Consider the following 27,066-nt stretch of genomic DNA (forward strand, 5'->3'; position numbering starts at 1 on the left):
TAGTGACACATCTGCTTTTAGATGTTCCTGAAGAGCCGATGAGGATGGGTTACACAAAAGATGAGTTTGCTGAACCCTTCCCTGGGCTGTGACTTCAGACCTGGGTATGAAACCTGGGAAAACTGCCTGTGAACAGCTCAAACGTCTCAGAAATGGTCGTGTCACGCTCTCTGGATCCCTCTGACTGCCCTTGCACACTCCGTTTCTTCCCCCTTGGGCTGATCCCTGAGTCCTGTGAGGCTGAGGTGACCACTGGTGCCACCTCTGCCCGGCTCCACCTCACCCTGAGCTAACCCTTTGGGGACGCGGGGAAACCAACCTCACCCCAGGAGGGCTTGGGCGCTGAGGTGAAGCAGCGTGAGGTGAAGCAGCGTGAGGTGAAGCAGCTGAGGTGAAGCAGCGTGAGGTGAAGCAGCGTGAGGTGAAGCAGCTGAGGTGAACCCGCAGCTCCCGCGCCACTGCGGGGAGGGAAGAAACCGGGCGAACCTGGGGGCTGGCGGGTGTGCACCTCAGGGCCTGAGGCACCGTTCCCAGCCCCATGGGGGTGACAGTGTGACCAGACACCCGGCTCCTGGCTGTCACCCTGTGTCCCCCCCGCAGCCCCTTCCCCTCCCTCAGGCCCCGCACTGCGCACGCGCACTCCCGCTGCCTCCAGGCGCACGCGCGCAGGGCGGGAAAGGGGCGGAGCGTGGCAGCCCCGCCCCTCGCGAGGGGAAAAGTGGGCGTGGCCAGGAGGATGGCGGCGCATGCGCGGTGCTGCCGCCGCCGTCCCGGGGGTGCTGGTCCCGTCCGGGTCTCCGTGAGCGCCGGGGGCTGTGCGGGGGTTCCGATCGATCGCTTGGGCTCTGCTTGTCCGGTTCGATTCCGGACCGTCCCACCCGTCGCCAGCTCCGCTCCGTCCCTGCCTCTCCGCAGCCGCGGTACCGGGATCCCACCGGCGCTTTCAGCTCCTCGCTGCCCCCCTCCCGGGGGGCTCCGGTAAGCGGCTCCCGGCTCCTTGCTATGGCGACCCCCGAGCTCCCCCCAAACGCACCCCGTGTTCCGCATCCCCTCCCCGCTCCCCTCCCTCCCTCCCCTCGGGGCCCTTTGCCGCTCTGGGGCGGGGGGAGAGGCCCCTCCGGTGCCTGGTCCGGTGGGGCTGGAGCGGGCCAGGGTCCCCGTTGCCCCGGGGTTGTCGGGGGCACCCTCCTCCCTCTCGGTTCGGGAGCACTCGGGGCCCTTTGTCTACCCCGGTGATGCTGCCGGCCCCTTCGCCAGCCCGGCGGGTCGGGCCGCACCACGGGGCCGCCGCTCCCGGGGGCTCCCTCGCCCCGGACCGGCCCCGGTGGAGCCCCGGTACCGGGTCCATCCCTCCCCGTCACTATCCCCGCGCCGTGGTGCGTGTCGGTCCCCGTGGGAAGGGTCCCGAGCACCCACAGCCGGTTTGGCACCGCTGCTTCCCTGCCGCTTCCTCGCTCTTTTCTTCCCTTTTTTTTTATTTATGGTTTTTGTCGCCTCTCCCCGCCTCTGTCCCGGCATTTCCAAGGTCTGCTCTTTGGGAAGGGACAATCGGAGCAGGGCTGTCCCACCTCCCTTGCACAGGGATGTGAGGTCCCACCGGGCTGGTGTCCCTCAGGGCTGCTCCAATGGTCAAGTCACCCCTCGGTCCCCAAAAAACACCCACGGGGGAGTGGGGGGGTTCTGACTGACTCCCACGCTCTGCTCCTGACTGTGAACCAACCTGTAAATGCAGCAAATAAAAGAGTTGGAGTCTGGACAGGACTTGGGTTCATGGAGTCACAGCAAGAGGGGTCTGGAAGGGACCTCTGGGGATCACCCAGTCCAACTCCCCTGCTCATCTGTTCCCCCAGAGCAGGGTGCACAGGATGGCACCCAGGTGGGTTTTGAGTATTTGTAGAGATAAAGACTCCCCCACACTGTGCCAGTGTTCTGTCACCCTCTAAAGTAAAGAAGTTCCTCCTCAGGTTTAGATGGAAGCTCCTATGTTCAAGTTTGTTGTCCCTTGTCCTCTCACTGTCACCACTGATCTGTGTCTGGCCCCATCCTCCTGACACCCACCCTGGAAGTATTGATAAGAATGGATAAGAATTGATAAGATCTCCCCCTCAGGCTTCTCCAGACTAAATGGGTTGCAGTGATGCTGCCTGGTAAAGATCTGCAGAAAACAGGCAAGAAAATAACTCATAAAGTGGTGCTGGTGCCTGGGTGTTGTGAAAATGGGAAGTGTGAGTCCAACCTGTGCTTGGCTGCAGCTTGTACTAATAATTGTGTAACTTGGTTACTTTGCTCTGGGTTATGCTGTGACCAGACTAAGAGGTAGTTTTACACCTGGAATCTTTTCTTTTAGAAACCACAGCTGGGCATCCAGAGGTTTCTGGATCCAGTGGTAATTTATGTTGGAGTTTTTGGAAGCCTTCCTGAAACAAATTAAAACGTGCTTGTAAATGCAAAAGTAAGATAATTGTTTCCAAGTTATTAAAAAAAAAAACCCCATATATTTGATTATCCAACACTTTGGGATGTGTTTGGGATGATCCAAGTGTTGTGAAAATGGGAAGTGTGAGTCCAACCTGTGCTTGGCTGCAGCTTGTACTAATAATTGTGTAACTTGGTTACTTTGCTCTGGGTTATGCTGTGACCAGACTAAGAGGTAGTTTTACACCTGAAATCTTTTCTTTTAGAAACCACAGCTGGGTTGTCAAATACCCCCTGAACCTCTGGTGCAGGTCAGAAGTGGCACAATCCAGTGTGTGAATGCAGGGTACTTACACTGAAGGGTTGGACACAGCTTGGGCCACAACCTGTTCAAAGGCACCAGTCCTCTGGATTTTGCCAGATTTCTGTCTGAAAGCATCTAGAAAAAGCTTAAAAGCAGCTAAATGCCATTTTTCTCCTTCCTCACTTGCTCCTGGCTTTCAGGGTTGGATAAATGTCACAGCAGAAGAGACAACAGGCAACTGATGGGCTGTGCAAGGGTGGCAGGAAGAACAATTTCTGGCTTAGATGTTTCAGTTTGATCTCTCTGCCTTTTTAACATTCACTAAAGATGGGAGAAAGAAACCTTACAGCCTGAAATGGTGGCTTTGGAGGCATCATGTTTCTCAAGTTTCCTTCCCTCTTATTTTCAGATCAGAAATGTTCAAAACAGGAAGCTTGCCTGGTACCTTTTCTTTTGTAAGACTTCTCCCTGCACCGCCTGAAGTTTATACGACTGGGCTGCTGGTGTTTTTAACTCTGTGATTCAGCCTCACTTAACAGATTGCAGCTCTGCTTTGCAGGTTATTTGTCATGGCCAATGTTAAATGTTTCCTCCCTTTTTCTTTCCTAACAGCCATGGCCATGACAGGCCCAACGCCTTGCTCCTCCATGAGTAACCACACCAAGGAGCGAGTTACCATGACGAAGGTGACGTTGGAAAACTTCTACAGCAACCTCATTGCACAGCATGAAGAAAGAGAGATGAGGTAAAAAGCTTCCTTAGTGCCTTTCCAAACTGGGTAAGGATAAAAAAAAAACTTGTATGTATTAGCTGGATTTAATTTTCTGGAGTTAAAGTAAACTCGGATCATCTTTGCGTACCTGAACTCCTGAGACAGGGCTTGGCATGAGCATCCAGAGGTTTCTGGATCCAGTGGTAATTTATGTTGGAGTTTTTGGAAGTCTTCCTGAAACAAATTCAAACGTGCTTGTAAATGCAAAAGTAAGATGATTGTTTCCAAGTTATTAAAAAAAAACAACCCATATATTTGATTATCCGACACTTTGGGATGTGCTTGGGATGATCCAAGTTCTGGAAGAGAAAGCCAACATTTTCAAGTGTTTATCCTGTCCTCTTACATCTCCCCATCTGATGTCCCTTATTTTAAAACATAAAACTCATTCCAGAGCATCAGTTTGGATTATAATGTGTGATCAAGGCAGCTTATAAAGAAAGATAATTTCAAAGACAGTAAGGGATTCCTGTAAGGATGTCACCTAATGCCTGCTCCTCTATAACTTAGCTGAACCTGTGGCATCCCTGTAAATATGGTCAAAATATAAGAAATTATTTAACTGGAAAGTAGTGAATTCACTTTCTCTTGGTTGGAACCCTCTAATTTGCTGAATACCCTCACATTGTTGCACTGGGACTTCTGATGTTCTCTCAATTTGCCATGTACTCTATAATCAGAATTTTCAAAAAGGTTCAGTGTTTGTGTGCTGGCAGATTTGCTGCCAAAAACCTCTCTAGACCCAAGAGGAATGCCTGCTAACTACATCCACTGCAGAAATGAGGAAGCACTTTAGAAATAAATCCTAGCTTGCAGACATATTTTCTTCAAAGCTTCAAATTAGTAACGAGACATTGAGGCCTAATCCAAACAGAAAATATCACAGATTGATTTCCTTGCTTTCTCCTTGCATAGCTCCTGGTTTTTATTATTAGTGTCTTCTCCCAAAACCTCAATCAGAGGCTTTTCTGGTCAAGACTTTGTCTAAGCAAACACATTGGACTTCACAAGTTATGTGTTTTGGGTTTTTTTTTTTGTTTTTTTACAACCTGTCTTTGGATGTACAATTTGGAGCTTAAATAGTGCTGACAAAACATACACTGGAGCATGGCTAGGATCTAGGCAGGATATTTGGGGGGGCTTTCAGCATTGCTGGGTCATGCTGAGCTATTTAATTCAGCATTTTGCAGCAGTTGTGTCTTGCTGCTGGAGTCCCTGCTCTGAGGGTGGGATGAGATGGTTTGACAGAGCTCCCTGGGTACTTGGGTAAGGGCAAGACCACTTCAGTGTTCCTGGTTGTGGAAGCAGTAACTCAAAATACTATCATCTTGCAGCAGCTGGGTAGTGGCACAGGAGACAGGAAGAGGATCTAGTGAGGAATGACTTGCAGAAAGGAATTTTTTTTAGTATATTTGCAAAGTTATGCCATAAAAATGAAAAAAAAAAAAACCCAAATCAAATCTCCAACAGCAATTGCAGCTCAGCCAACTATTAATGTGATCAATCTTGAAGAAATGTTCCCAGAGGGTATTCATTACAAATGTCCCCTGAAGCCAGCTCCCTTCTGAAGTCTTTTTTTTTCCTCTTTGCTCCCAAGTAATCATTTTGTACTGTAAATATTTCTGATCCTTTCAGGGGGCAGAACATGTACAGACATGTTTCCTCTTCCCAAATATTTTAAGTATCTCAGGTATTAGGCAACAGAGAGATGCAGAGAAGTTACAGGACAGATCCCCAAAGCTGTCCAGATAGCCAGCACTCCCTGGAATAAGTGAGACTTTGGTGCTTAAATATTTATTAAGGCTCTGGCCTTAAGTGACTTGCCCAGCTGTCCAAAGAGAAAGCCCAGAACTGAACCCAGATTTCCTCAATCTAAATTTGTGTACAATGGAAACACAGTGGAATAAGATGTGAAACTCAGGGCAGGTTTAGGTTGTTGAAATTGGAGAGGACAAGGCTAGAATGGTAAAGCTGAAATATTGGATTCCTCAAAATCAATCTCATGTCTGATTCTCCCCTGAGTATCATTCACACTGCTACTTGCTGGCATTGCATCCTCCTCCCACAGCAAGCAAGGGCCAGAGGTGTTGGATGTGTCCATGTGATTAAGGAGGAATGTTAACAATTCAGCTTTTATTTTGCTATTTTCTCTCTGCTGTAGACAAAAGAAGCTGGAACAAATGATGGAGGAAGAAGGCTTAAAAGATGAAGAGGTAATGAATATGAGTAAATGTACTTAATGGTTAAAGTCACACAAGTAATTTTCTTTAATGAACAGAGATCTGGCAGCTCTGCTTGGAGTTGCTGTGATCTCTGTGGAGCCCTCCTGCAGAATATTCTCACTTTTCCTTAAACTCTAGAAAAGAATCAGGAGATCAGCACATGCACAAAAGGAAACTGAATTTCTTCGCCTCAAAAGAACAAGGCTTGGTTTGGAAGACTTTGAGTCTTTAAAAGTAATAGGCAGAGGAGCATTTGGAGAGGTAAGTCCAGAAAAGATGACTAAATTGTTTTTTTTTTAGTGGCACTGGTATTTGTTAAAGACTTGCAGAGTTTATACAAGTGAAGGATAAATGTTGTAACAACCACAGATTGATTTCTTTTTTTTTTTAGCTTAACAGTCTCATGCATCTGGTTTTCTGTGTCATAAATAATGGCTTAAAAAACATGATGTGCTTTTAAGTGAATGGTGTTGGAAAAGGTCTTGATGTGCAAGCCAAATATGAGTTCAGCAGCTTAGTTGTGATCTCCCAGGGAGGTCTCCTCTCTGTGGGGAAGAACAGGAGAGCCACTGGCAGTTGTCTCTTCTGGAGTCCTTCAAAAAAGGTGCTTTGGGATCTTCTGCTGTGGTGACTGCTCAGTGTCTCATCTCCTAAAATTATTCCATCCCATAGAATTAACACTGTTTGCCATTAATGTGCACAATGTAAAGCTTTTTGGTTTTATAACCCAACCTTCATTCCATGAAAGCCAAGGGCTTGGTACCCAAATCTGGCCAGAGTTCTGGGGAAATTGCTGCATTTAACTCCAATTTTTTCATGTTTTTTAGGTACGACTTGTCCAGAAGAAAGACACAGGGCATGTGTATGCAATGAAAATACTCCGTAAAGCTGATATGCTTGAAAAAGAGCAGGTAAATAATTATCTTGAGTAGCAAGTTAGGGGTTGAGATGGCTTTGGGCAGTAGCTGATGGGTAGCAGAGGACTAACAGCTAGGTCAGGAGCCTCTCCTATGAATTTCTGTCTTCTAGTGGGCTCCTGAGGAATATAAATAGAATTACAGCAGTAGTTCCAGACTGCTGGATGGAACTGCCTGCTCAGAACAGGGTTTAAAACAACCTCTAAAGCCTTGCTTAGGCTTAGTGGAAGCTGCTCTTGTAACAACTCTTTCCTAAGAGGCTCTTCAGCCTGCAGCATGTAGGACTGGACTCACTTTCTGCTTGAAAACATGGAGCAGCAGAGGATTTTTCTGAGTTTGTCTTTCTCCAGTGAAAGGGGAGGATGGATCTGTGTGATTTCTGTTCCTCCTCTTCACTTCCTGAGGATTTATGTTGCCCATGTGCAGATGATTCAGTAGAGACATCAAGTTCTGTGGGTTTTTTTGCACTTCTGATTTATGGAATCAGATATAAATCTCAAAGTGGTGACTGCTCAGGCAGAAAGTACCATGTTCAACACTTCCAGAGCTTTCCTCTGCCTGTGCTTCTGGAAATGTGATGGTCTGGGACAGTCATTTCTTGTTCAGCACTGAGATGAATCTGGAAAGCACTGAAATCAGGAACTGGTTTCCATTTCAGAAAAGACTTGGGTTGGTTTCCCACCTGAGCTTTATGCAGCACTGCCAGAATTGTGCTGTCATCTGTCTGTGGGAATCAGCTGAGTCTGAAGGGTGTGATTTTTATTGACCTGATTATTAGATATTTTTGTAAAAAAAATAATTGAGATTATTTTTTTTTTAATGCAGAGGATAATCACCCATGAGTTGTGTTTTGGAGTGGTCTGTTAGTTAGGTGGTTTTAAGATAAGTGTTTTTATATTGTCCTGCATCACTTGCACCCTTCTCATTCAAAGGGGACCCAAACATCAAAGAACTGAAAGAATAAAAATACAAATGTGGGTTATCTCTCTGTATGGAACCTTGTTGTTCAGGAGGGGGGTTTAAATTTCTCTAGCTTGAGTTTTTGCTTAAAAAGATGAGGTCAGGGCTGTCTTGCCCTCCTACCTATGTCTCAAGGTATGGCAGCAAAATTCAAGCAATAAATGTGTAAATGGCCAAAAGGCAAAAGCCTCCATAAATTTCCTGTGGAATCTTTTGAGTGGAAAAGGGTCTTCCAGAGATCTTTGTGCTGAGGGGTAAAAGGGAGCTGGTGTTCAATGAGGTTTATCAGATAGGAAAAAAAAAAAAAAAAAGCAGCAGCATTCTGGAAAAATACAACAGTTAAATGAAAGTTTTGAAAAAGGCAACAGTTAAATGAAAGCTTTTCACCTTTTTTGCTGTGAGAAGCGTGGCTTTTGGGTTTTATTTTGAACATGTTATGATATTTTGTCACCTAAAAATTGTGGGGTGTAACTGTTGAAGTTTTGATGGTGCTTTTGCCCTTGTGCAGAAGTTTTGCTGTCTTCACAATATTTGAGGCTTTTCAATGTAAGACTTAAATTGTTTGTAAAATAAATGTATGGCATAAAATGTGGACTTGGAATGAATTGAATGCATCTGTGCACCTCCAGGTTGGCCATATCCGTGCAGAGAGGGACATTCTGGTGGAGGCAGACAGCTTGTGGGTTGTGAAAATGTTCTATAGTTTCCAGGACAAGTTAAACCTCTACCTGATCATGGAGTTCCTGCCTGGAGGTAAGTGCCTGAGATCAAAAGGCTGCTTTGTTCTTCTTTGTGGATTTCTAACCTCCAAATGACAAATGTAGCCTGGGACACAGCTGTGTGTGGGTCCCATCCAGTGGGGTTTGGACTGGGTCACTTTGTGAGGAACCAAAGCAGTGTAAAGCTTTCAGGGTGCTGGGAGATTGGGGTCAGGCTTGAGGTTCCTCTTTGGGTCTTCTCACTGCAGATCTTTGAATCTTGGCCTTAATGTTCTGCTAGTTCCTACCCATGCTCTCTACAGGTCCATAACATAACCAGCTGTTGATTTTTTAACCTTTTGCTTTTAACTGGCTTGCAGCAAGAGTAATTTTTAAGGTCCTTTTTTTCCAGGGGAGGATCATTTCTGTCCTTGACTGATAATGCCCCTGTAATTTGCTTAAAAGAAAGTTACAGTGCAAGTCTGTAATAAATCTGACTAATGAAGAGATGACACTGCACAAATGCATTCTGTTTTTTGAAACAGCTCTGTAGCTGAAGGTCTTTATTTCATCTGTGATGTGAAGAGCTCTGACTCTTGGCTAAGAATCTGTGCTGCTATTTTATCTTCATCTTACTCAGCTGTCTCAGTGGCTTAATGCAGCTACAAACCTTTCCATCTACAAGGGGAAATACAAGAGTCTGCCACAGAGGTGCTGGGGAACTCCATTGCTGTATAGAAAATCAGTTTAGATTTCCTGAGGTTTTAAATAGCTGAATTTTTTTCCTTGCAAATGTCTTCACGATGAGCAAGAGGGGAGTTGGTGTTTGTTTGTATTTACATTTGCTGTCTCTGGGGTGGCTTCCAGGTGATATGATGACCCTGCTGATGAAAAAAGACACTCTGACAGAAGAAGAGACACAGTTCTATATTGCAGAGACTGTGCTGGCCATTGATTCCATCCATCAGCTGGGTTTTATCCATCGAGACATAAAGCCAGACAACCTTCTCCTGGACAGCAAGGTGTGTACAAACCACTGGTCTTGTCATTTTTAATATTGCACTGAACTAGTGTTGACACTTTGGGATAGACAATTTTGCTTCTTTCTTTGCCCTGTTCCCTCTAACTTTTGAGGGCAGTATTGCTGGGGGGACCAAAAAACCAAGCCAAGAACAAGCTCTCCTCCACCTGTATCCATTCCTCACTCAGGAGCTCCCTTCTGACAATTTTTTTGGCTATTTTTGGTCATGGCAGCTGCCATTTAAAAATCAGAGTTTCAGTTCTCCCCTTTTGGTTAAAGATGTTTCCTTTTGGTCTGACATCTGGTATGGCCACGCTTGGCAGCTCTGGGCTAGAAGATGGTCTCAGATGTGAAGGATGGAGCTGTTCCATTAATCAGACTGGAAACTGAGATATTATCTGAACTGGGATGTATCTCTGCAGACTGGCCAGGCCACCTGATTGCTTCTGGATGGTTAGTGGAGGCAATTTGCAGAAAGCTTCTTTCATTTTAGATTCCCACCTAAAAATCCCACAGAGTTGGTGTGGTCACATGTTATACACTAGGATGGATCCAGCCCACAGATTTAAGGTTTTTCTCCTTGTCTTTTGGGGATTTTCACCCAATCCAGGGAGTAGAGCTCCCTCTGCAGACCTTGGCTTTCACTCTGAAGTGCTCAGGAGCTTGCAGGGGCAGAGGTTGCTTGAAGGAAAGAGCTTTCTCTGTGTAGAAGTGATGAAAATATTAATAAGCAATAACTGATATTAATAATTGATTCTACTTACACATCCATTTCAGGCTAAAACTAAGAGTGCATCTACTGTACAAGATAAAGGGAGGGGAATAAGTAGAAAGCTTGGTTTGCTGTGAAAATGTCTGATACTGTTCTTGCATTTATTTTTCTTCTTTAATTTTTTATTCTTTGTTTCCAGGGCCATGTAAAGCTCTCAGACTTTGGTCTATGCACTGGACTAAAGAAAGCCCACAGAACAGAATTTTATAGGAACTTGAACCACAGCCTTCCAAGTGACTTCAGTAAGTTGCTTGGCTTCAGAAGGGTATCTGTGTACTTGCTGTCAGTGCCTGATTTAACTCATCATTTAAATTAACAAGGGAGCACACAATCTCTTTGAATATTCAATAATTTTCTCAAAGGGAATAACTGTGATCAAGGAGTTAAAAAAAACCCACAACACTGAAAGTGTGGATTGCTAATGAAAGGCTTTAGAAAAGTTGATTAATGTTAGGTTTGGAAGTTGCTGCTATCTGAATATCATCAAATATTCACAGAATATCACAGACAGCTCCAGCTTCACCATGGTGGCCAACTTGGGACCATCCTAGGGGCCAGGAATGAGGCTGTCCAGGCCCTGGCTGCCTTTTTGGTGTTACAAAGGAGATGTCATGGTTATGGAGTAAAAAAAACATATATTGGGTGACTGGTAGGATGCAGTTACATATATTCCATCTTTTTTAGCTTTCCAGAACATGAATTCCAAAAGGAAAGCAGAGACTTGGAAGAGAAACAGAAGGCAGCTGGTAAGCACTTTTCACCTGCTTGGGAATGTTCTCTGCTGAGCTGGTGCACTCAGGTGGGACATGAACTGAAATTACAGGCATTAATCCAGGTCAGAGTTCTGAACAGTGCTGAAATGAAAAGATTGATGCTTTTTCTTTTAAAAGGAGGAGTGACCCTAGTTTGTCCTTCATCTGTTGAGCAGCTGGTGACCTGTGTGCCTGAGATAGCCTTGTCATAATTATTAATATTCATCTCTGATGCTGCCCAGCTCAAACCAACAGTTCTGGCCACTTTCAGTATAAAAAAGGGCTAGTGACCTTTTCCAGGGGGGATAAAATTATACCTTTCCCCATTTCCCTGATGCTTTTTGAAGTCTTTGACATGAACATGTTGATTTTGTCTTTCCACATCTTGTAATAAAAGTTTCAAACAGCTTTGCTCAATCATCTTGGTGACAATCTGGAGTGTTCCTCAAAATAACCATGGTTGTGCAAGTTCCCACTTGCAGATGGGGCAGTTTTCCCTAAAGATGCATAACTGGTGGTCTTTGTTCCAGGCTTTTTCCACTGTGGGCACTCCAGATTACATTGCCCCTGAAGTGTTCATGCAGACTGGGTACAACAAGCTCTGTGACTGGTGGTCACTGGGGGTCATCATGTACGAGATGTTGATTGGTAAGGAGCTTGCAGTGTGGGACATCAGCTGTGCTGTGCCTGGGGTCAAGTTCTCAAAGCTTCTGCCCCTCACTTGGTTTGGGAGGTTTGTTCTGGTGCTTTGAGGACTTCAGCAACTGCAGGAACTATTTTTGCTTTCCACAAGATTGTGTTCTTCTTTCTTTTCCAGGTTATCCACCGTTCTGTTCTGAAACTCCTCAAGAAACATATAAGAAAGTGATGAACTGGAAAGAGACTCTGATATTTCCTCCAGAAGTTCCAGTGTCTGATAAAGCAAAGGATCTTATTTTAAGGTGCCAACCCTATGGTTTGACAGTTAATTTAACACTGACCTCCTTGTCTTGCTGTCTGTACCTCTCATGGGTGGTTTCACATGAGAAAAAACCCTGATGCTTGTGACAGCTTCAGAGTGTTCTGCACATGCATCAAGTGCTGAACTCCCTTGTCAAACACAGTTGGCTCTCAGAGGTCACTTAGTGAAGCCCAGGCAACAACTGCCCCTGCTACAGTAAGAAGGAGCTCCCATGGAAGTGCTGCAAGTCTGGCAAACCAGGAATGTGTCTGCTTTTTATTTTATTTGTGAGCTTCTCGTGGCAGCAACTTAATTTTTTTGCCAGAGCTTCCTTCTTCCAACAGCAATGGTTTTGACTTTGTATGCACTGGAGCATACAAACATATCCCAGTGCATGCTGACTCCTGCTCTTTCATGTATATTTTCAGTCACCTCTCTATTTTCAGGACAGAAATACAAATAGCTTCTTAGGCTTTATATGTCCTCCTGCTCTACACTGCTCCTGAAATAGAAAGGGCACATTATCCTCTTGTGAAAGAATGCCACATCTTAATTGTAGCATTTGACATGACATTCCTGAGCATAACTCTGTGTGTTGGTTTTGCAGTGGGAGTTCTTGACCTTCTCCATTTATATGTTTAAGAAACCCTAATAGTATCAGTTCAGAAAGCTGTTCCATTTCTGGATGGAATGCTTTCCTTTTCATTCTTCCTTCATTTTCATTCTTCCTTCCATCCCAGATTTTGCTGTGAGTGGGAGCACAGAATTGGTGCATCTGGTGTGGAGGAAATAAAGAGTAACCCATTCTTTGAAGGGGTTGATTGGGAGCACATCAGGTAAGAAGCTTTGCAGAAAAGCAAGCTGCTGTCCTCTCTGGATGGGGTAAAGCTGGTCCTGTTCACCAGGCACTCAGCAAATCCAGCTGGGGCTGAGAGGATTTGGTTCCTGAGCTGAAGCTTGCTAAGGTTGAGGTACCTCCAGTCATTGATTCTCTTAAGAAACTGAAAGAGCCTGAATCCTGCTTCCTTCTGCCTGTGAAATGCTAATGCTGAAACTCCTCTTCTTGGCAGAGAGAGACCTGCTGCAATTTCAATAGAAATTAAAAGCATTGATGATACCTCAAACTTTGATGAATTTCCAGAATCTGATATCCTTAAACCAACAGGTAAATGACCCTGCATGTCAACACTGCTTCCTCTTCTTCAGTAGAATAATCTCATTTTACTGTTAAATCAGAGAAAGGATCTCACTGGATCCCAGCTTTTTATCATGTTTATCATTGTTCACTTGGCAATCTTGGGGTGCAGAAGCTTCAATTTGGGTTTCAGGAGATGGGATGCAGACTTGTGAGTGATGCAGGAGCTGCTTGGGGAAGGGCATCTCTGGGGAGAGGAATCTCTGAGAGGCACCAAGTTCAGATCTTGGTGGGACCTGTGAGCCCAACACAGGGAGCACCTCCTGGGACTGCCTAATCCTTGCTAGCAGGTCCAACACTTAGGAGGGAGGTGGTGGGACAGAAGAGACTCTATGTTTTGGTGTAAATCTCTAAAGGATCCTTGGGTTTATGTGTCAAAGCATGTTCACACGCTTGGGGCTGAAGAATGAACCTCAGTGCCTTGATTTATGTTTCCTTCTTTAGAAGAATTCTCCTTGACTCTACATCCAGTGTAAAAAACTTTTATAAACTTCGTAGTCCTCAAGGGATATATATTTTTTTTTTTCTATTCTTTTTCAGTGGCAACAAGCAACCATCCAGAGACTGACTACAAGAACAAAGATTGGGTTTTTATCAATTACACCTACAAACGTTTTGAAGGTCTGACAGCCCGAGGAGCAATCCCATCCTATATGAAAGCAGGAAAATAATAATTCTGTACCTTGGACAACTTCTGAGCCATGGAATTCTGTTCCTGTACTGTGGGTTTATACCCATAAAAGAACTTTTTTAAAAGAAAACTTGGGGGCTGTCAGCTCTCTGAGAAGACTTCAGGACCCTGTTACACAGCCTGGTTGTTCCTAAGGATTTTTGAAATCACCATTGAAAAAATTCCACAAATTGTGTCATCTCTGCTGCAAGCAGGTTTTGCTGCTTCAGGAGCAAGAGTTTTTCTTTTTAACTTCTTTGCCAGATTGTACAGCCTGTCAGAGGAGAGCAAGCCTTTTACTCTGATGTTTATAGGGGCTGCACTGCCAGTCCTGCTTGAAGTGACAAACTCAATCTGCCAATCCTGCCACTGCTTTCCCAGTGGCTCAGGACTTCAGTACAGAGGAAACAAAGCAATAATTCAAGCTTGAGATAGGACAGCTCTCCAGTAGAAGGACATGATTTGTATTGCCTTAACCTTAGTTTGTATTTTAGTGCTGTTTTTTTTATAATGCTACTTGGAAGCCTCTTGAGTAGAATTTCTCACCTCTGTGGCAGTGGCCTCCAGTTGTGGTGCACTTTACTTTTGGTACTGAGACAGTGACCCTCAAGCCATTTAGGTTTTTGTTACGTTTGGTTTTTTTTTTATTATTAAAAAGTTGTGCAACACTTTGTCTTTGCTAGACAGCCCTAGGGAAACCGGGGCCACAGTTTGCAGTTACAGTATGAAAGGATCAGTAAACAATGTAGTTGATAAGAACTACAGCTGGTAGCACAGGTTGAGCTGGAATTGGAGCAGAGAGGGAAGGGAACTCATTTAACCTTGTGCAGCCAGCTGGGAGCCTTCCCCTGCCTGCTGCTGCCATCTCTTGGCCACTTGAAACATCTCCTGTATCTTCATTTAAAGATGAAACCATGTCTGGGGGCCTTTTTGCTCTTGGTTTGGAGCAGAAGAGTCTCAGATTCTTCCATAAACCTTGCAGACAGAGGTCTCCCTGGTTTTTCCTGGCAGAGCTCCTCTTGCTGAACCATCTCTCCCTCTGGTTTTCCCAAAGAGACAGGGTCTTGACTTTTGGGGCAGGGGAACCCACCCTGCCCACTCTCTGCTTACTGCCTGATGCAATTTATACAAATCCATTCAGCTGGGATGAGGATGCTCTCCAGGAGAGCCCCAAAAGTGCCTTTCCTTGCCTGAGCATCTCTCAGAAAATGATTGCATTTGGGGAAGGAGGGTTCTGTCTGGGCTGAGCTTTTGGCAATTCTTTTTGAATTTGAATTTTGAATTCTTTTTGATACCCCTGGGCTCCACTTTGCATCCCTGTTGGTGCCATTAACATTTGGAGCTGCCTGGTACCACTCTTTAATTTGTAATTAGGTTTGGTTCTTTGTGTTTTTTTTTTTTTAAGTAAATGTAATGAGGTTTCTAAATGTATCCATTTGAACTGTCCTGGATTCCTGCAAACTTATCTTGGTGCTGACCACTCTGTAGCACAGACATGGAAAAAAAAGCTGTTTAGGAGCAAAGTTACAGAGCAGTGTTTCAAAGTAGAAGGAAGGCTTCCAGTTGTATTTAGTCCTAACTTTCTAGATTAGGAAAGAAAAGGAGTTTGGAGTGAAGCTTATTTTGTTTTTTCATTGGGTGTTTTTTTGAGAATTTTTTTACCTGGGTGTCTTTTGAACTGAGTGCCATCATGGTTGTGGGACTGAAACTACCTTCTAGAGCTAAAACTGGATGATAACTCTTTAGCATCCTCTCCTTAACCTCCCCTTTGTCTTTTTCTGTGTCCCATGAGTTAATTAATTGCCATAAGCAGTTTAGGTACCTGCTGCATCCTACAGAGCTGAAATGCAAGAAGAGCCTTAATGAGAAGGCCCAGGGTCACTGCAGGGCTTCTCCAATTAATAAGGGCTAATTGAAGTAATCATTTATAGGCTCAGGCTTTTTATCAGCTGGTCAGTAATCCCACCTTCTGCTCCCTTTTTATTTTTTATGAAGGACTGATACCAACTTCTCAAATTGCTCCATCTCCTTATCCTGCAGTTTCTTCTACCCATTTGAAAATGTTGCCTTATAAACCATTGGAAAATTAAGAGGTATTAATACCAAAACATTTTTTTAAAGTTCCTAACAGCTTAGTTACTGCCTTAACATTTAAAACAATAATCAAAATTCATTAAAGCTACTGTGAACTAGGAATAAATGATCTTGAGTAGCTGCATTATTAGCCCTTTATTAAAAGGGACTGCCCTTTTTATTTATAAATACCAAAGATGAAGAAGCTATAGAGCTGTACAGTGTGGTAACTTGCTGTGAAAAAAACCAAACCTGTATAATAATATGTATTGTGCATTTTTAGTGCATGTCTTTTAATGTCCTCTGAATCCTCAGACTGTTCACTTTTTGAGTTAAAGGTGAAGTTTTTCAAAGGCACAAGGAGCAGTTGGGTACCTCATTCCTGTTGGCTTACAGTAGAAGTTGGATGGTTTTAAGCTCAGTCCTCCTGGGAACACTTTTCCAGCAGTAGGTTTTGTGGCACAGTCTCAGCCTGCTGCCTCTTAAGGTTCTTCACCAACACTGGGGAGAAAAAACAGTGTCTTCTTTCCAGGATCCATCCTTCTGCTGAGAGAAGGAGGGTTTTGAATGCCTGTTCAATCCCCCATCTTAGCCAAACATTTTTCTTAGCTGCTGGCTTGTGTGTGAGGTTGTATCTATCTTTTAAGCTCTTCTTTTTTTTTTTTTTTTTTTTTTAAAGCTGCAAACAGTTGCTGGACTCCTAGGAGTTAATTCCAACCTGAATTTCCAGTGTTATCTGAACGTGAGTGATGCTGCCAGTTCATCCCTGTATCATACCTAGCACAAAACTGCACTAAGTGTTTCTTATCACTGTGCCCTGGCTGCCTTAACCTCGAAGTAGAAAAAGTGTTCTGTAAATATTTAAAAGCTGTTACTCAATTGCACTGTAAAATTTGGCAGGTGTAGCTTCTGTTGCTGGGGGAGCCAACTTTTTATGGAACGATCTTTGCATTGTGTAAATAAATTCCTCTTGGTAAAAACAGTTTTGCTACCAAGTTTTTGTTTTTACAAACTGGAATCTCTCAAGTTTGGTGGTGGTTTTTTTGTTTGTTTGCTTTTTTTGTTTTGTTTTGGGTTTCTTGGGTTTTTTTGTGTTTTCTTTTGGTTTTTTGTGGGTTTGTTTTTTTTTTTCCAAGATTTGAACCTGATCTTAAAATCTCATACAGCTTGGCTATGAGAACCCAGCTGTAACCCCAGGGCTGAAGACTGCACAAAATCTCTGCTCAACCACCCAGGCTCTGTCTGATGTGTCAGACTTGGGGGTCACAAACCCCACTTTATGGGGCAAGGAGATCAAAACCTTCCAGCAACCCTGCCCATCCACCTACTCCACATGTAAAGGTTCTAAAGAAGCCAAACAAGCTGCATATAATTTATACTTTAATACAGAAAAGAAACCATACATCTGTAGTTCATACACACCACAGGTAACACTTCAGTATAGGTAGAACAAAGACAAAACTTGACCTTGTACCTGAACAGGAGGTGACCACCAGAGGAGGAAAAGCAAATGTGCTTTTACATTTTGATTTAGTGTTCCAAGGGAAGTCACTCTGCTAAAACCCAGTAAAATCCAAAATTCACTTGTAAGGATTTGGGAAAGCCAATTGATAGAGCAGCTTTTCTGGAGTGGTAAAAATGACAGGAGCTGACTTTCTACCCCAAACTGAAGGTCCACACTGATTGCACAGAGCTCTTCCACCCCAAGTTCCTCCAGGGCATTCGTGGTCTTTAACCAAGGGTTAAAGCTGCAGTTTATTTCTAATAAAGTGGTGGAATGGCCTGGCTGACCCTGGGCTCAGGGACAGACACTGGTGGGGTTTATTTTTTCTGTAAGTGGTGCTGCCAGTGTCAGATCTGATCCTGCACAGAGTCCTGTAGGGACCCAACACCCCAACACCCAAGTTCTTGAGTTCACTGGAAGTCAGCTGGTCAATGCCAAGATGAATTTACTTGAAAACATCCACTGCTGTAAAAATAAATACACCCCAAGAAAGGTACCCATGGGCCAAGCCTCAGGGTTGCTGGGCAAAGAGGCTCCCCAGTGTCCCTGCCTGACTGGTGGGAATGGCTCCTGAGCAAGGGTTTGGTCTGGCCCTCAGCTGGAAGGTTAATGGGCCCTGTGTCTTCCTTTCTCCCCTACAAAAATAGAAATTCATCTCGAGCAATAATGGGAAGTGATTGCACATCACCTCTGTGCAGAGCCTGAAGGACACTTCTCTACACCCAATGATACACAGGGAGGATTTTTCCAAAGTAGGCAGCTGGACCTGGGCATCTGCACCCCCAGGACTCTCAGGAGGTCCTGAAGGGCATTTGGAAATCTTCCCATAGGCACTTATAAAAAGAAGAAATCTATTTGCTGCACTTAGGAAAGAAGCTAAGAACAGAACCACAGAAAAAAATGGAACCTGTAGCCATACAAATGGGAGCTAAATATATCAGCAAGTATATGCCCTGGCAAAGATTTTCTTACTCTTACCTAAAAGGACACTCATAACCCTTCAGGAAAGTTTATATTTGATATTGTCATGTTACTTGCACTGGAAAACCCAAACATCCTTAGCAGCACAGTAACAGTCTTCAGTGCTAAGTCTACCATACACTTGGCAGAAAGGTTGGAGAATAAGAAAAAAATTGCTTGACAACTCTGACAAAAGGATTAAACTTTGTAGGGGCAGCCTACCTCTGTTTTGCCCAGTCTGACCAGGTAACTAACTCAGTGTGGGGCAGCAGGTTTCAACAGCAGTGAACTGCAGAAGCAAAACTGACCAGCTCTCTCCCTCTCAGAGTGGGCTTCATTTGTTTTGCACCAGCACCATCTTTATGAACCACTTCAGGTACAGAAAACCTCTCCCCAGCCACCAGAAGTGATGGTTTTGTAAGGCAGGCACTGTAGCAGTACTGAACTCCCTGAGTAGTAACCAGGGTGTTAAAAGAAGCCTCCAGGGATCTCCCTGGAGTTTACCTGCTCCTAACCAAGCTACTCCAGCCTCAAGTGTCTCTGCTTCCAGTCACAGCCTTGTTGGCTCTTGATCCAAAGAGCTCTAACCACAGATTATGAGAATATATTCAGGAGAGTTGTTCCTAGGTACATGTAGCTTACTCTACAGCTGGTTTACTCATGGTGTTTCTTACCTGCCTGACAGCAAAATGGTCCAGTCAGTTCCAAACTGGGAAGAAAGAAGCTGGCCTTCTAAAGCTGCAACACTGGAGTGCTCCTTGGAGAGGCTCCAGAGATTCTGACTAAGGTTGAAGAGACCAAGGATGTTACTCAGGTGGTAAAATGTCTGTCCTGTGGCTCCTCCACTGGGTCTTTTTTGTCTTAGGAAGAGGATGGAGGAGACAACTGAAAGTCTTCAGCATGCAGAGTCACCTCTAGAAAGCTTCCTACATCTATTAGGCTACTAAACAGATTTACTTTGTTGGTAAAATATCAACTACAGTCTTTTCTTTTTAGGCTTTTTTTCCTTCAGCATTATCTACTTGCTTTACTCTGAACTTAACAGAGAGCATCCCTAAAACCAGTAGTTCAATCTTATGGAGAAATATAAATAGGAAATTCCTGTCAGCAGGCATATATGCTTCCTATTAAACTCCTTCACCTTTCCCTACAACAGCAGTGCAACATTCTGGATGGAAAGCCAGGTGGCACTGTAAGCAGATTCCTCCCCATTCAGGGTTTTGCTCTCATTCCTCCACACTCAGGGTTTTTGCTGTCACAACTGTGCTACATTTCTGCTGGCTGATGAAAGAGGATCATCTTCCTGCTTCAATGTTCAGTCCTTTGTAACTGATTATCCCCAAAGCAAAGCTAAGTGCCTAAGGGGAAAGCAAAGCTTTGCCTTGACAGGCCCAGAATTTCCTCTCTCATGTCAGACAAGATGTTTCTAAATACTTCTGCTCCTCTTTTAGAAGCTTAGGTAAAATATTCAGCACCCATCAATCTGGAAGCCTTTGTAGTGGAACCAAACAGCATAATTTCTTTTTGTTTGAGGAGACGTTGCTTTTGATTGCACAATTAAGACTATGAAATGTGGCTCTTTATTAACATGCTTGAAATATGACACCGTGGCAAGAGGATGGAGGAGGAAAAAGCACCTTGCAGGAGTCTGTGTTCCATCCAGGGGGATGAAACTCACGCTGAGATGTTCCCACATCAAGCAGGACTGATCCTGCTTGATCCCTGAGCCACGGCTAATCTGGAAGCCCACTCACAGCCATTTGGGAGAAGGGTGCATTGAGCCTGTCCAGTTCATCCACTTGGGGGGGGTGATGCATTATAACCTCGTGGTCCTCTGAAACATCATCCCCCACAGTGACCAGGTTTGTCAGAGATTTGCTCCGCACGCACTGGAAATCCACGTGGCGGCTTTTCCCTTCTTCCTTTTCCCAGGACATCTGGATGAAAGGTCTCTGCACGTAGTTGTAGATCACCTCTGAGCGGCCCCCAGGCCTCCTCTTCACCTTCTCCTTACAGGTGGGGTACCCTGAAAACACAGACAGAAAGTCAGTTGCATGACTTGCAGAGAGTGACAAGAGGATCCCAGAAGAAGAGCAGACAGGAGCCATAGAATCCTAGAATGGGCTGGGTTGGAAGGGACCTCAGAGCTCATCAAGTCCAACCCTTGCTCCACTCCCCCCGTGGTTCCCAGCCCATGGCACTGAGTGCCACATCCAGGCTCTTTTGAAATATCTCCAGGGATGGAGAATCCACCCCTTCCCTGGGCAGCCCATTCCAATGCCTGATCACCCTCTCCAGAAAGAAATTCTTTCTCATGTCCAACCTAAACCTCCCCTGGCACAACTTGAGACCTCTTGTGCCCTCTTGTCTTGCTGAGAGTTGCCTGGGAAAAGAGCCCAACCCCCCCCTGGCTCCAACCTCCTTTCAGGGAGTTGGAGAGAGTGATGAGGTCTCCCCTGAGCCTCCTCTTCTCCAGCCTCAACACCCCCAGCTCCCTCAGCCCTTCCTCACAGGACTTGTGCTGGATCCCTTCACAGCCTCCTTGCTCTTCTCTGGACCTGCTCCAGCACCTCAATCTCCTTCCTGAGCTGAGGGGCCCAGAACTGGACACAGGACTCAAGCTGTGGCCTCCCCAGGGCTGAGCACAGGGGCAGAATCCCTTCCCTGGACCTGCTGGCCACGCTGTTCCTGAGCCAGCCCAGGATGCCATTGGCCTTCTTGGCCACCTGGGCACACTGCTGGCTCATGTTCAGCATGATGGAGCCTGAGGGGTGCTACGTAGACAAATGCTCACATTCCACATTACTGCTATTTTTTTAGGTTTTTTTTTTCCCCTAGAAAGATTTGTGTAGCCCCATGAGCTGTGGCTGCACAGCATTAGGCATATGGTGAACAAACAGATCTACAATAAAAACAAGAGTCTCCCAGGACGAAGCAAAATGTTCTCCAAGCTCCCTAAGGGGAGCAGCAGGTGGAAGGGTCTGACTCCTGTTTCCTGTTTACTTGGTCCTAAAGAGACAAGGTTTGCTGGTACATGCTGTGCATCTCATTTTTTCCCTTAACCTTGAAGCCCCTTGGCCATTTTCAGTGTAACATGATTAAGCTGAAGGAACAGGCCCAACTTTTAGTGTCTAACAGAACAGAGAGCAAATCACGAACTGCCTGGAGTCCAGAGGAAACCAGGTTTTACTGAGTGTGGAGTCTCCTGCCTTAGAATTTCCCTGCAGAAAATACTTTACCCTCAATGCCAATGCGGATGTTTTTCAGGCCCCTCTCCTTCAGCACAGCTTTGGCAACATCACGGTTCTCAATGTACTTGAAGAATCTGTACAGCTTGGAACTGTAAAGGACTGAAGAAACACAAAGGATGATCAGAATCTACACAGAAGGACTCTCTCCCTGTTTTTTTTTTTTTCTAATTTCAGCTGTGAGGGTGTTAAAAACCAGGCCTGGTTTCCAAGAACTGCTTCAGGTGTCTGTTCTCCTCACTGGGATTAGCTGCACTTCCCTGGTGCGAGGGCAGTGACAGACATCACAGTCTGGGTAGGATGAGTGGTGATAGGGGTGTGAAACTGAATATTCCCTCAACAGAGAAGCCAGGAAAAGTCTGGAGGGTGGCAAAGAAAAAGCAAAGATGCAGTGGGTGCTGTCAGTACCAATGAACGTGGTCAGAACAAAGCCCTAACCAGCCCAGGTATCCTGCCAGTTCTCATACAACACAAGACTCCACGTGCCAGCACCTCCTCCTGGAGGAAAACTGCTCTTTGGACAAGGGGTCCTTTCCTTTCCAGGTGTCTGGGGGTGCTGAGCAGAGAGCCAGAAGCCCTGGGGCAGAGCCCTTACTTTGTGAGTACTCCTCTCCCATTGGTGGGGGGTGATCTTCATCCCAGTCCACGGTGTCTTCATCAGTCAGCACCACGATGTGGCACTCCCGTTCCCCTTTCCTTGCACTGTCCACCATGATAGGCAGGATCAGCTCCTCCAGGTAGCTATCAAACTGCTTGTGAGCACCATCATTGGAGAGCTCGTGTAACAGAGCACCTGATGAGACACAAGTCACAGGATGAGCTTTTTTTAACACAGGCTGAAAAATCCGTGTCTCAGCTCCACACTTCCCAGAGCCACCCGAGAGCTCTGGTTTGAAGAAGCCCACAGGTTTCTTCAAACTCTCCAACATATGTTCAGATGCACCCACAAAATCTCCAGTTGCAGAACTACCAGAATCAGACACGTGATGAATTTCAAATGGGAAGCAAATGACACTCCAGAGCCAGTCCCACTAAAAAACATCAAGGTCCAATCAATACAGCACAAAGTAACCAACTGAATAATTAATCCATTATGATACTTGAATTTCTAGCAACCACATCTGTCCTTGAAAGCACATTTCTTACTGTCTCTGATCACACAGGGTAGGAAATTGCCCCAAAAGCCCATGCTGTGGTATCATACACCCCATTTCAGTGTAGCACCTTTCCCAGATTTACCAATGTTAGTACAGTACATTTTTTTCAGCAATCCCACCAGAAAAACTGCTACAAATCTGATCCTTTGGTGACTAGGAGCTCCCTAGTACTTTCCAGTCTTCAGTTCCTGCTCTGCCAATCATCCTGCTGTTTAAATTATTCACAGTTGTGTGGCACATTTTAGACAGGAGTTATAAGCCTGCTTTTGGCCTTCATTTTGTTTGGCTGTAACAGCAGACTTTTCAGTCCCTGTTACAAGAGGACACTAGAATTTTTGCCATTTCAATTTGCTTCTTTTTTTTGAGCAAGGTGTCTGCATTTTGCAGGATTCAATCACTTTGGATTAGTGCAGCAGAACAGGAAACTCTTTAAAGGCCAACACTGGAGCTGAAAGCCTCATGCTTAAACTAAAGCACAAGAAATGCAGTGAAAGCAGGATCAGAGTGCTCAACACCACACAGATGATCTGGTAAGAGCTGATTTCTCTCCATACTTACTTAAATCTTGACATTTGATTGTGTTGAAATCAAAGTTTATGCAGAGGTAATCACACGTGTCTCTAAGGTCTGGGATGGAAATCCCATCAGGGCAGTTAATGATTCCAGTTTTGTAATAATCCTGCAAATAAAAGGATGGTTTGTGGAGAGAAAAAAAAAAATTACATATAGCTTGGACTCTGATCCTTTTTAATTAGTTGGTTTTTAACCAACTTTTGAGAGTCACAGAGGCTATATATAGCTCTGTGAACAGTAAACACAGCCCTGCCTGTCCAAGAAGCAGCATCTCCCTGCAGATCTTGGGTCTGCTAAGTGAGAGCTCCACTTAAAAGCTTTCCCATAGCATAGGGCTTCAGAACATCTCATCTGAAATCTGCCTTTAAATGCAACCATGAGGTCAGGACCAATACCATGACACAAAAGCAGCATGAGCAAATAGCTGGAAAGATGACTCATATCAAAGTCTATTATTATGATATTTTTCAATCACAGTGCAAAACAGTAATAAAAGATGTTGTCCCATGGGGTGTGCAGCTGCCTGGGAGATGGCTCAGTTTCACACATGTGACAAACAGACTGGGTTGTTTGGTTTGTTTTTTTTTTTAATCCAATCTGCAAACATCTCCTTACCAGCACAGTCCGGAACACAGCTGAGCTGATTCCTTCAGCAATTTCATATTCTCCTTTTTCATTTGGCCTGGTGAAATTATATTCCCTTCCTGGCCCAAACATCCTGAACAGATGAAAACCAAAAAAGAAATGTATGCAAGTGCATGAGTATACTTAAATGAATTAATTCTAGAAGCCAATAAGTGAAGTTTATAACTGAATAGTGAGTTAGTAACTTGGTAACTGAAGTTAAACAAAACCAGCAGTGACACACACATAAAGCTGAAATCTATACCCAAATCTCTCAGACAGTAAATAAGCACAAAAGCTGTCTCAGCTAAGTTCTCCTATAGCTGAAATCTGTCACTATAGCTACTGTATTGTATGGAACAAGCCCAGCTCAGAGGAACAGACCATTCAACCCTGAGTCAGAAAATACCCTGGCAGTAAAGCCCTTTCAGTGGGGCTCTGCAAGATAACCCCCACGTGCCTTCTGATCCCTTGTTTTACACAACAACCTGGGCAAGGGTCAGTAACCCAACACAAACTGGGTCCCTGGGGTCAGGGAGGGGTGAAAGTGCTGGTGATACCAAAAATGAATGCTGCTTGTTGCATCAACAGGTTTCAAGCTTTAAGGCAGGTTGCAGGGAGCTGAGTGACTTCTCTTATGGGAGAGTGTCACAAGATAACAGCAGAGGGATGGAGCATTATCATTTGCCACATTCTGGAAGGGAATTTATCAGCTGTGGACAGGCAAAAACTTGGGGAGAAGGCAAAGCCAGACCATGTGTAGAGAAAAGTGTACATTGTTTGAAGGAAGTGGGCTGACTACCTAGAGAACCACCACCTCTCTCTCCAGCTGGTCTTGCCTTGAAGGCCTCACTCACAGCCAAGTTCTGAGGGAGACCAACCTTGCCTTGCTTCTGCATGCAGATGACATCACAAAACAAACACCAGGGGTTTCCTGTACTTTAGCCAACACTTGATAGCCCTTTGAGGCATCTTGAAAACAGTGGAAATCACCCACCTTCCCAGCATAGTGTCAGGGTGAGCAGTGAAAATCTGTGGGTTCACTGCAAAGCGAGTGCCATCCACCACCAGGGTCACTTTCTCTGGAGCTGCTGTCTGGGAGCTGCTGCTTGAAGAAGAAGTGCAGCACCCATGGCGTTCCTGGCTACTGAAATACTCTGCCTGTCTCTTATTTCCATCTGGAAAATGACAGCTGTGTGTGTCTTCAGGAGCAGACAACATGCTACTGATCTGGGGACTCACAGTGTGTCGGCATTCAGATTCCAAACCTGAGAGAGACCAAACATTGCAAGGGTCAGAGTTCACCTGCTGAAAAAAAAGTTACTTCTGAGTAACACTTCCCACTGTAAGGAGTGGGAAACCAGCCATACAATAACAGAGGATATCAATACACAGAGCTGTCAGGGTAATGTTACACAGACTGCAGTTTCCCATTGAGCCAGCAGTTAAGATTTTGGATTCAAAGCTTCTCCAGGACCCATGAAGTGAAAGCAAAATGGATTCAGGAGCTCAGGAATGGGACAAGGGCAGAAACACAGACACAGATGCCCAGCACTGACACCTGCTCTTCCAGGAAAGCTGGAGCAGAAGCCAGCAGTGCTTGAGCTCCAATCCATGGTGGGCACACAGCTCACCAGGGCTGTCCAAGCTGCTTCATCTGTTCAGGGAAAATCCTGGGAGGAGCTGCAGGCTGGACAGCCAGGGAATACTCATGTGATGATTTCTCTAAGACAACAAGACCCCAAACTCTGCTGTGGGCCTTTGCCCTTTCCAGCAGCCTGGCAAAGGCAGGGTAGGTACACTCTGCACTTCTCAGTGCAGACTGCCTTTGGGATGCTGGAATTTTTTCCAAAACATAACACCTCTCCAGAAAGCTAAATCTCCTTTACAGACTACTTAAAGGCAAAGAGATTATCCTTACCCTCAGTCCTGGGAACTGCAGCAGGGCTGTGACTTCCTAGCACCCCATTGCTTTCTTCTGACTCACGGGCTGCTAGAGTTGTGTTTTCCACAGGGCACCTTGACTCTGGAGCTCTTGACCAGTCTGTCCCAGCAGCACAATCAACATTCATGCTGGGCCTCCGTGCTGTCAGGAGTTGGTTCCGCTTCCTGAGAGAAGAGCTGGGAGAGGAAAAAACAGCCTGGTAGTTTTGGAAGAAATTCCCAAGCAATGAAGCTCAAATCCCTGTATCTGGTACCACAAGCAAAGTCTCTCAGGCTCAAAAGGCATTTCTTCAGATAGTTCTCTAAACTTCAGGCTTAGGAGGCTACTGATGCCCCTACACTTACCTAAGAGGGGGAAAAAAGTGATCTTAGAGTAACCAGGGGTCTATTTCATTTATGAACCTTTGCTTTTAAAAAACTAACCCCAAAGCCACAGATTTTTATTTTTTTTTTTACATGACTTGTTCTGCAGAAAGCTTCCTACTAATTGCCTGACCTCCAGAGCTCCAGAACTCTTTAAAAATATTTATGTATCTCTTGATACAAAATGACCCCTGTACCCTGGCTATAGCCTGAAATTTAACTCTTTCCCCATCACCAGCCCAGGCACTGCCTCTTTACCCCTCTGGGGTCTGACTGGGAGGTTCCCTGTTCCCAGTCACTGCACTTGTTTTGGGTTCTCCTCCTCCTTGATTTATCCCCCTCCTGTCCCAGGCTGCTCACCCCAGTGTTTAACCTGACACAGTCCTACAGTCAGTCCTTGTTTCACCCTTCATCCCCAGGCTCAGCCTGACACAGGGGTTAAGCTGATGCCATTCAAACCTTAAATGCCCTCCAAGCAGATGCAGAGACATCTTCCATTTCTGCTCCTTGGCCATTTCACCCTTCAGGGAAATTCTTCTTCCCTGTTTCTATCTTTAAGACTTACATCACTTCTTGTCTTCTCACAGATTTCTTTTGCTGTCTCATTCTCTCTAGATTTTCTCCTGCTATTGCCTTGGACAAGAAACAACTCTCCTTTCTTGGCTTGAAGTGTTTTCCTTTCACTCTCTCAAAACATAAAAACACCAATTTCCACATTAATGAATTTTCCCAATTTCCCTTTGGCAGAACAATTGTGCTGTGTCTTTTTCTTGGCTGAATGCAGCCTCCAGGGCCTGGGGGTGCCATCTGTACAGAACAGCAGAACACTGCCATGGCTCGATGCAAACCAGATAAAACACAGCACTATTAAAACAACAAAATGCCAAATGAGAGCTGGCAAGTACTCTGGTCAGGACCTGCTGAGGATGAAGGCCTTAATGAGCAGCTCAGTGATGGGTTTTGAGCCAGTGGTTACTGGCAG

At 45.0% G+C, this 27,066-nt stretch overlaps 2 protein-coding genes across 5 annotated transcripts in view; one reads left to right on the forward strand and one right to left on the reverse strand.

The window, feature by feature from the left end:
- Window positions 1–725: 725 nt before the first annotated feature.
- Window positions 726–16,693, forward strand: STK38 (serine/threonine kinase 38). Its single transcript, XM_071768624.1, has 14 exons — window positions 726–978; window positions 3,332–3,464; window positions 5,653–5,704; window positions 5,852–5,974; window positions 6,541–6,624; window positions 8,220–8,343; window positions 9,156–9,310; window positions 10,221–10,323; window positions 10,766–10,827; window positions 11,364–11,481; window positions 11,651–11,774; window positions 12,514–12,609; window positions 12,844–12,938; window positions 13,509–16,693. The coding sequence occupies exons 2-14, from the start codon at window positions 3,334–3,336 to the stop codon at window positions 13,637–13,639; spliced, it is 1,398 nt and encodes a 465-aa protein (XP_071624725.1). The 5' UTR covers window positions 726–978; window positions 3,332–3,333; the 3' UTR covers window positions 13,640–16,693.
- A 381-nt stretch (window positions 16,694–17,074) lies between these two features.
- The window catches only part of KCTD20 (potassium channel tetramerization domain containing 20), a 28,423-nt gene continuing 18,431 nt past the window's right edge, over window positions 17,075–27,066 (reverse strand). For all 4 annotated transcript variants that reach the window (XM_071768626.1, XM_071768628.1, XM_071768627.1 and 1 more), the window contains 7 exons: window positions 25,699–25,898; window positions 24,775–25,045; window positions 23,769–23,871; window positions 23,139–23,259; window positions 22,019–22,216; window positions 21,415–21,525; window positions 17,075–20,201 (listed from right to left, as the gene is read on the reverse strand). In XM_071768626.1, the coding sequence (XP_071624727.1) occupies window positions 19,909–20,201; window positions 21,415–21,525; window positions 22,019–22,216; window positions 23,139–23,259; window positions 23,769–23,871; window positions 24,775–25,045; window positions 25,699–25,849 (1,248 nt within the window). In that variant the 5' untranslated portion in view covers window positions 25,850–25,898 and the 3' untranslated portion in view covers window positions 17,075–19,908. The remainder of the gene's footprint in view (window positions 20,202–21,414; window positions 21,526–22,018; window positions 22,217–23,138; window positions 23,260–23,768; window positions 23,872–24,774; window positions 25,046–25,698; window positions 25,899–27,066) is intronic.

Source organism: Heliangelus exortis, chromosome 25 (genome assembly GCF_036169615.1).
Source record: "Heliangelus exortis chromosome 25, bHelExo1.hap1, whole genome shotgun sequence".
Classification (NCBI taxonomy): domain Eukaryota; kingdom Metazoa; phylum Chordata; class Aves; order Apodiformes; family Trochilidae; genus Heliangelus; species Heliangelus exortis.

Bases quoted from the DNA above. Each gene is read 5' to 3' on its own strand.
- STK38 (XM_071768624.1), top strand. From the start codon at position 3,334: ATGGCCATGACAGGCCCAACGCCTTGCTCCTCCATGAGTAACCACACC. The intron at 5,705-5,851 runs GTAATGAATATG...CTTAAACTCTAG, and splicing joins AAGGCTTAAAAGATGAAGAG to AAAAGAATCAGGAGATCAGC. The intron at 12,610-12,843 runs GTAAGAAGCTTT...TCTTCTTGGCAG, and splicing joins GTTGATTGGGAGCACATCAG to AGAGAGACCTGCTGCAATTT.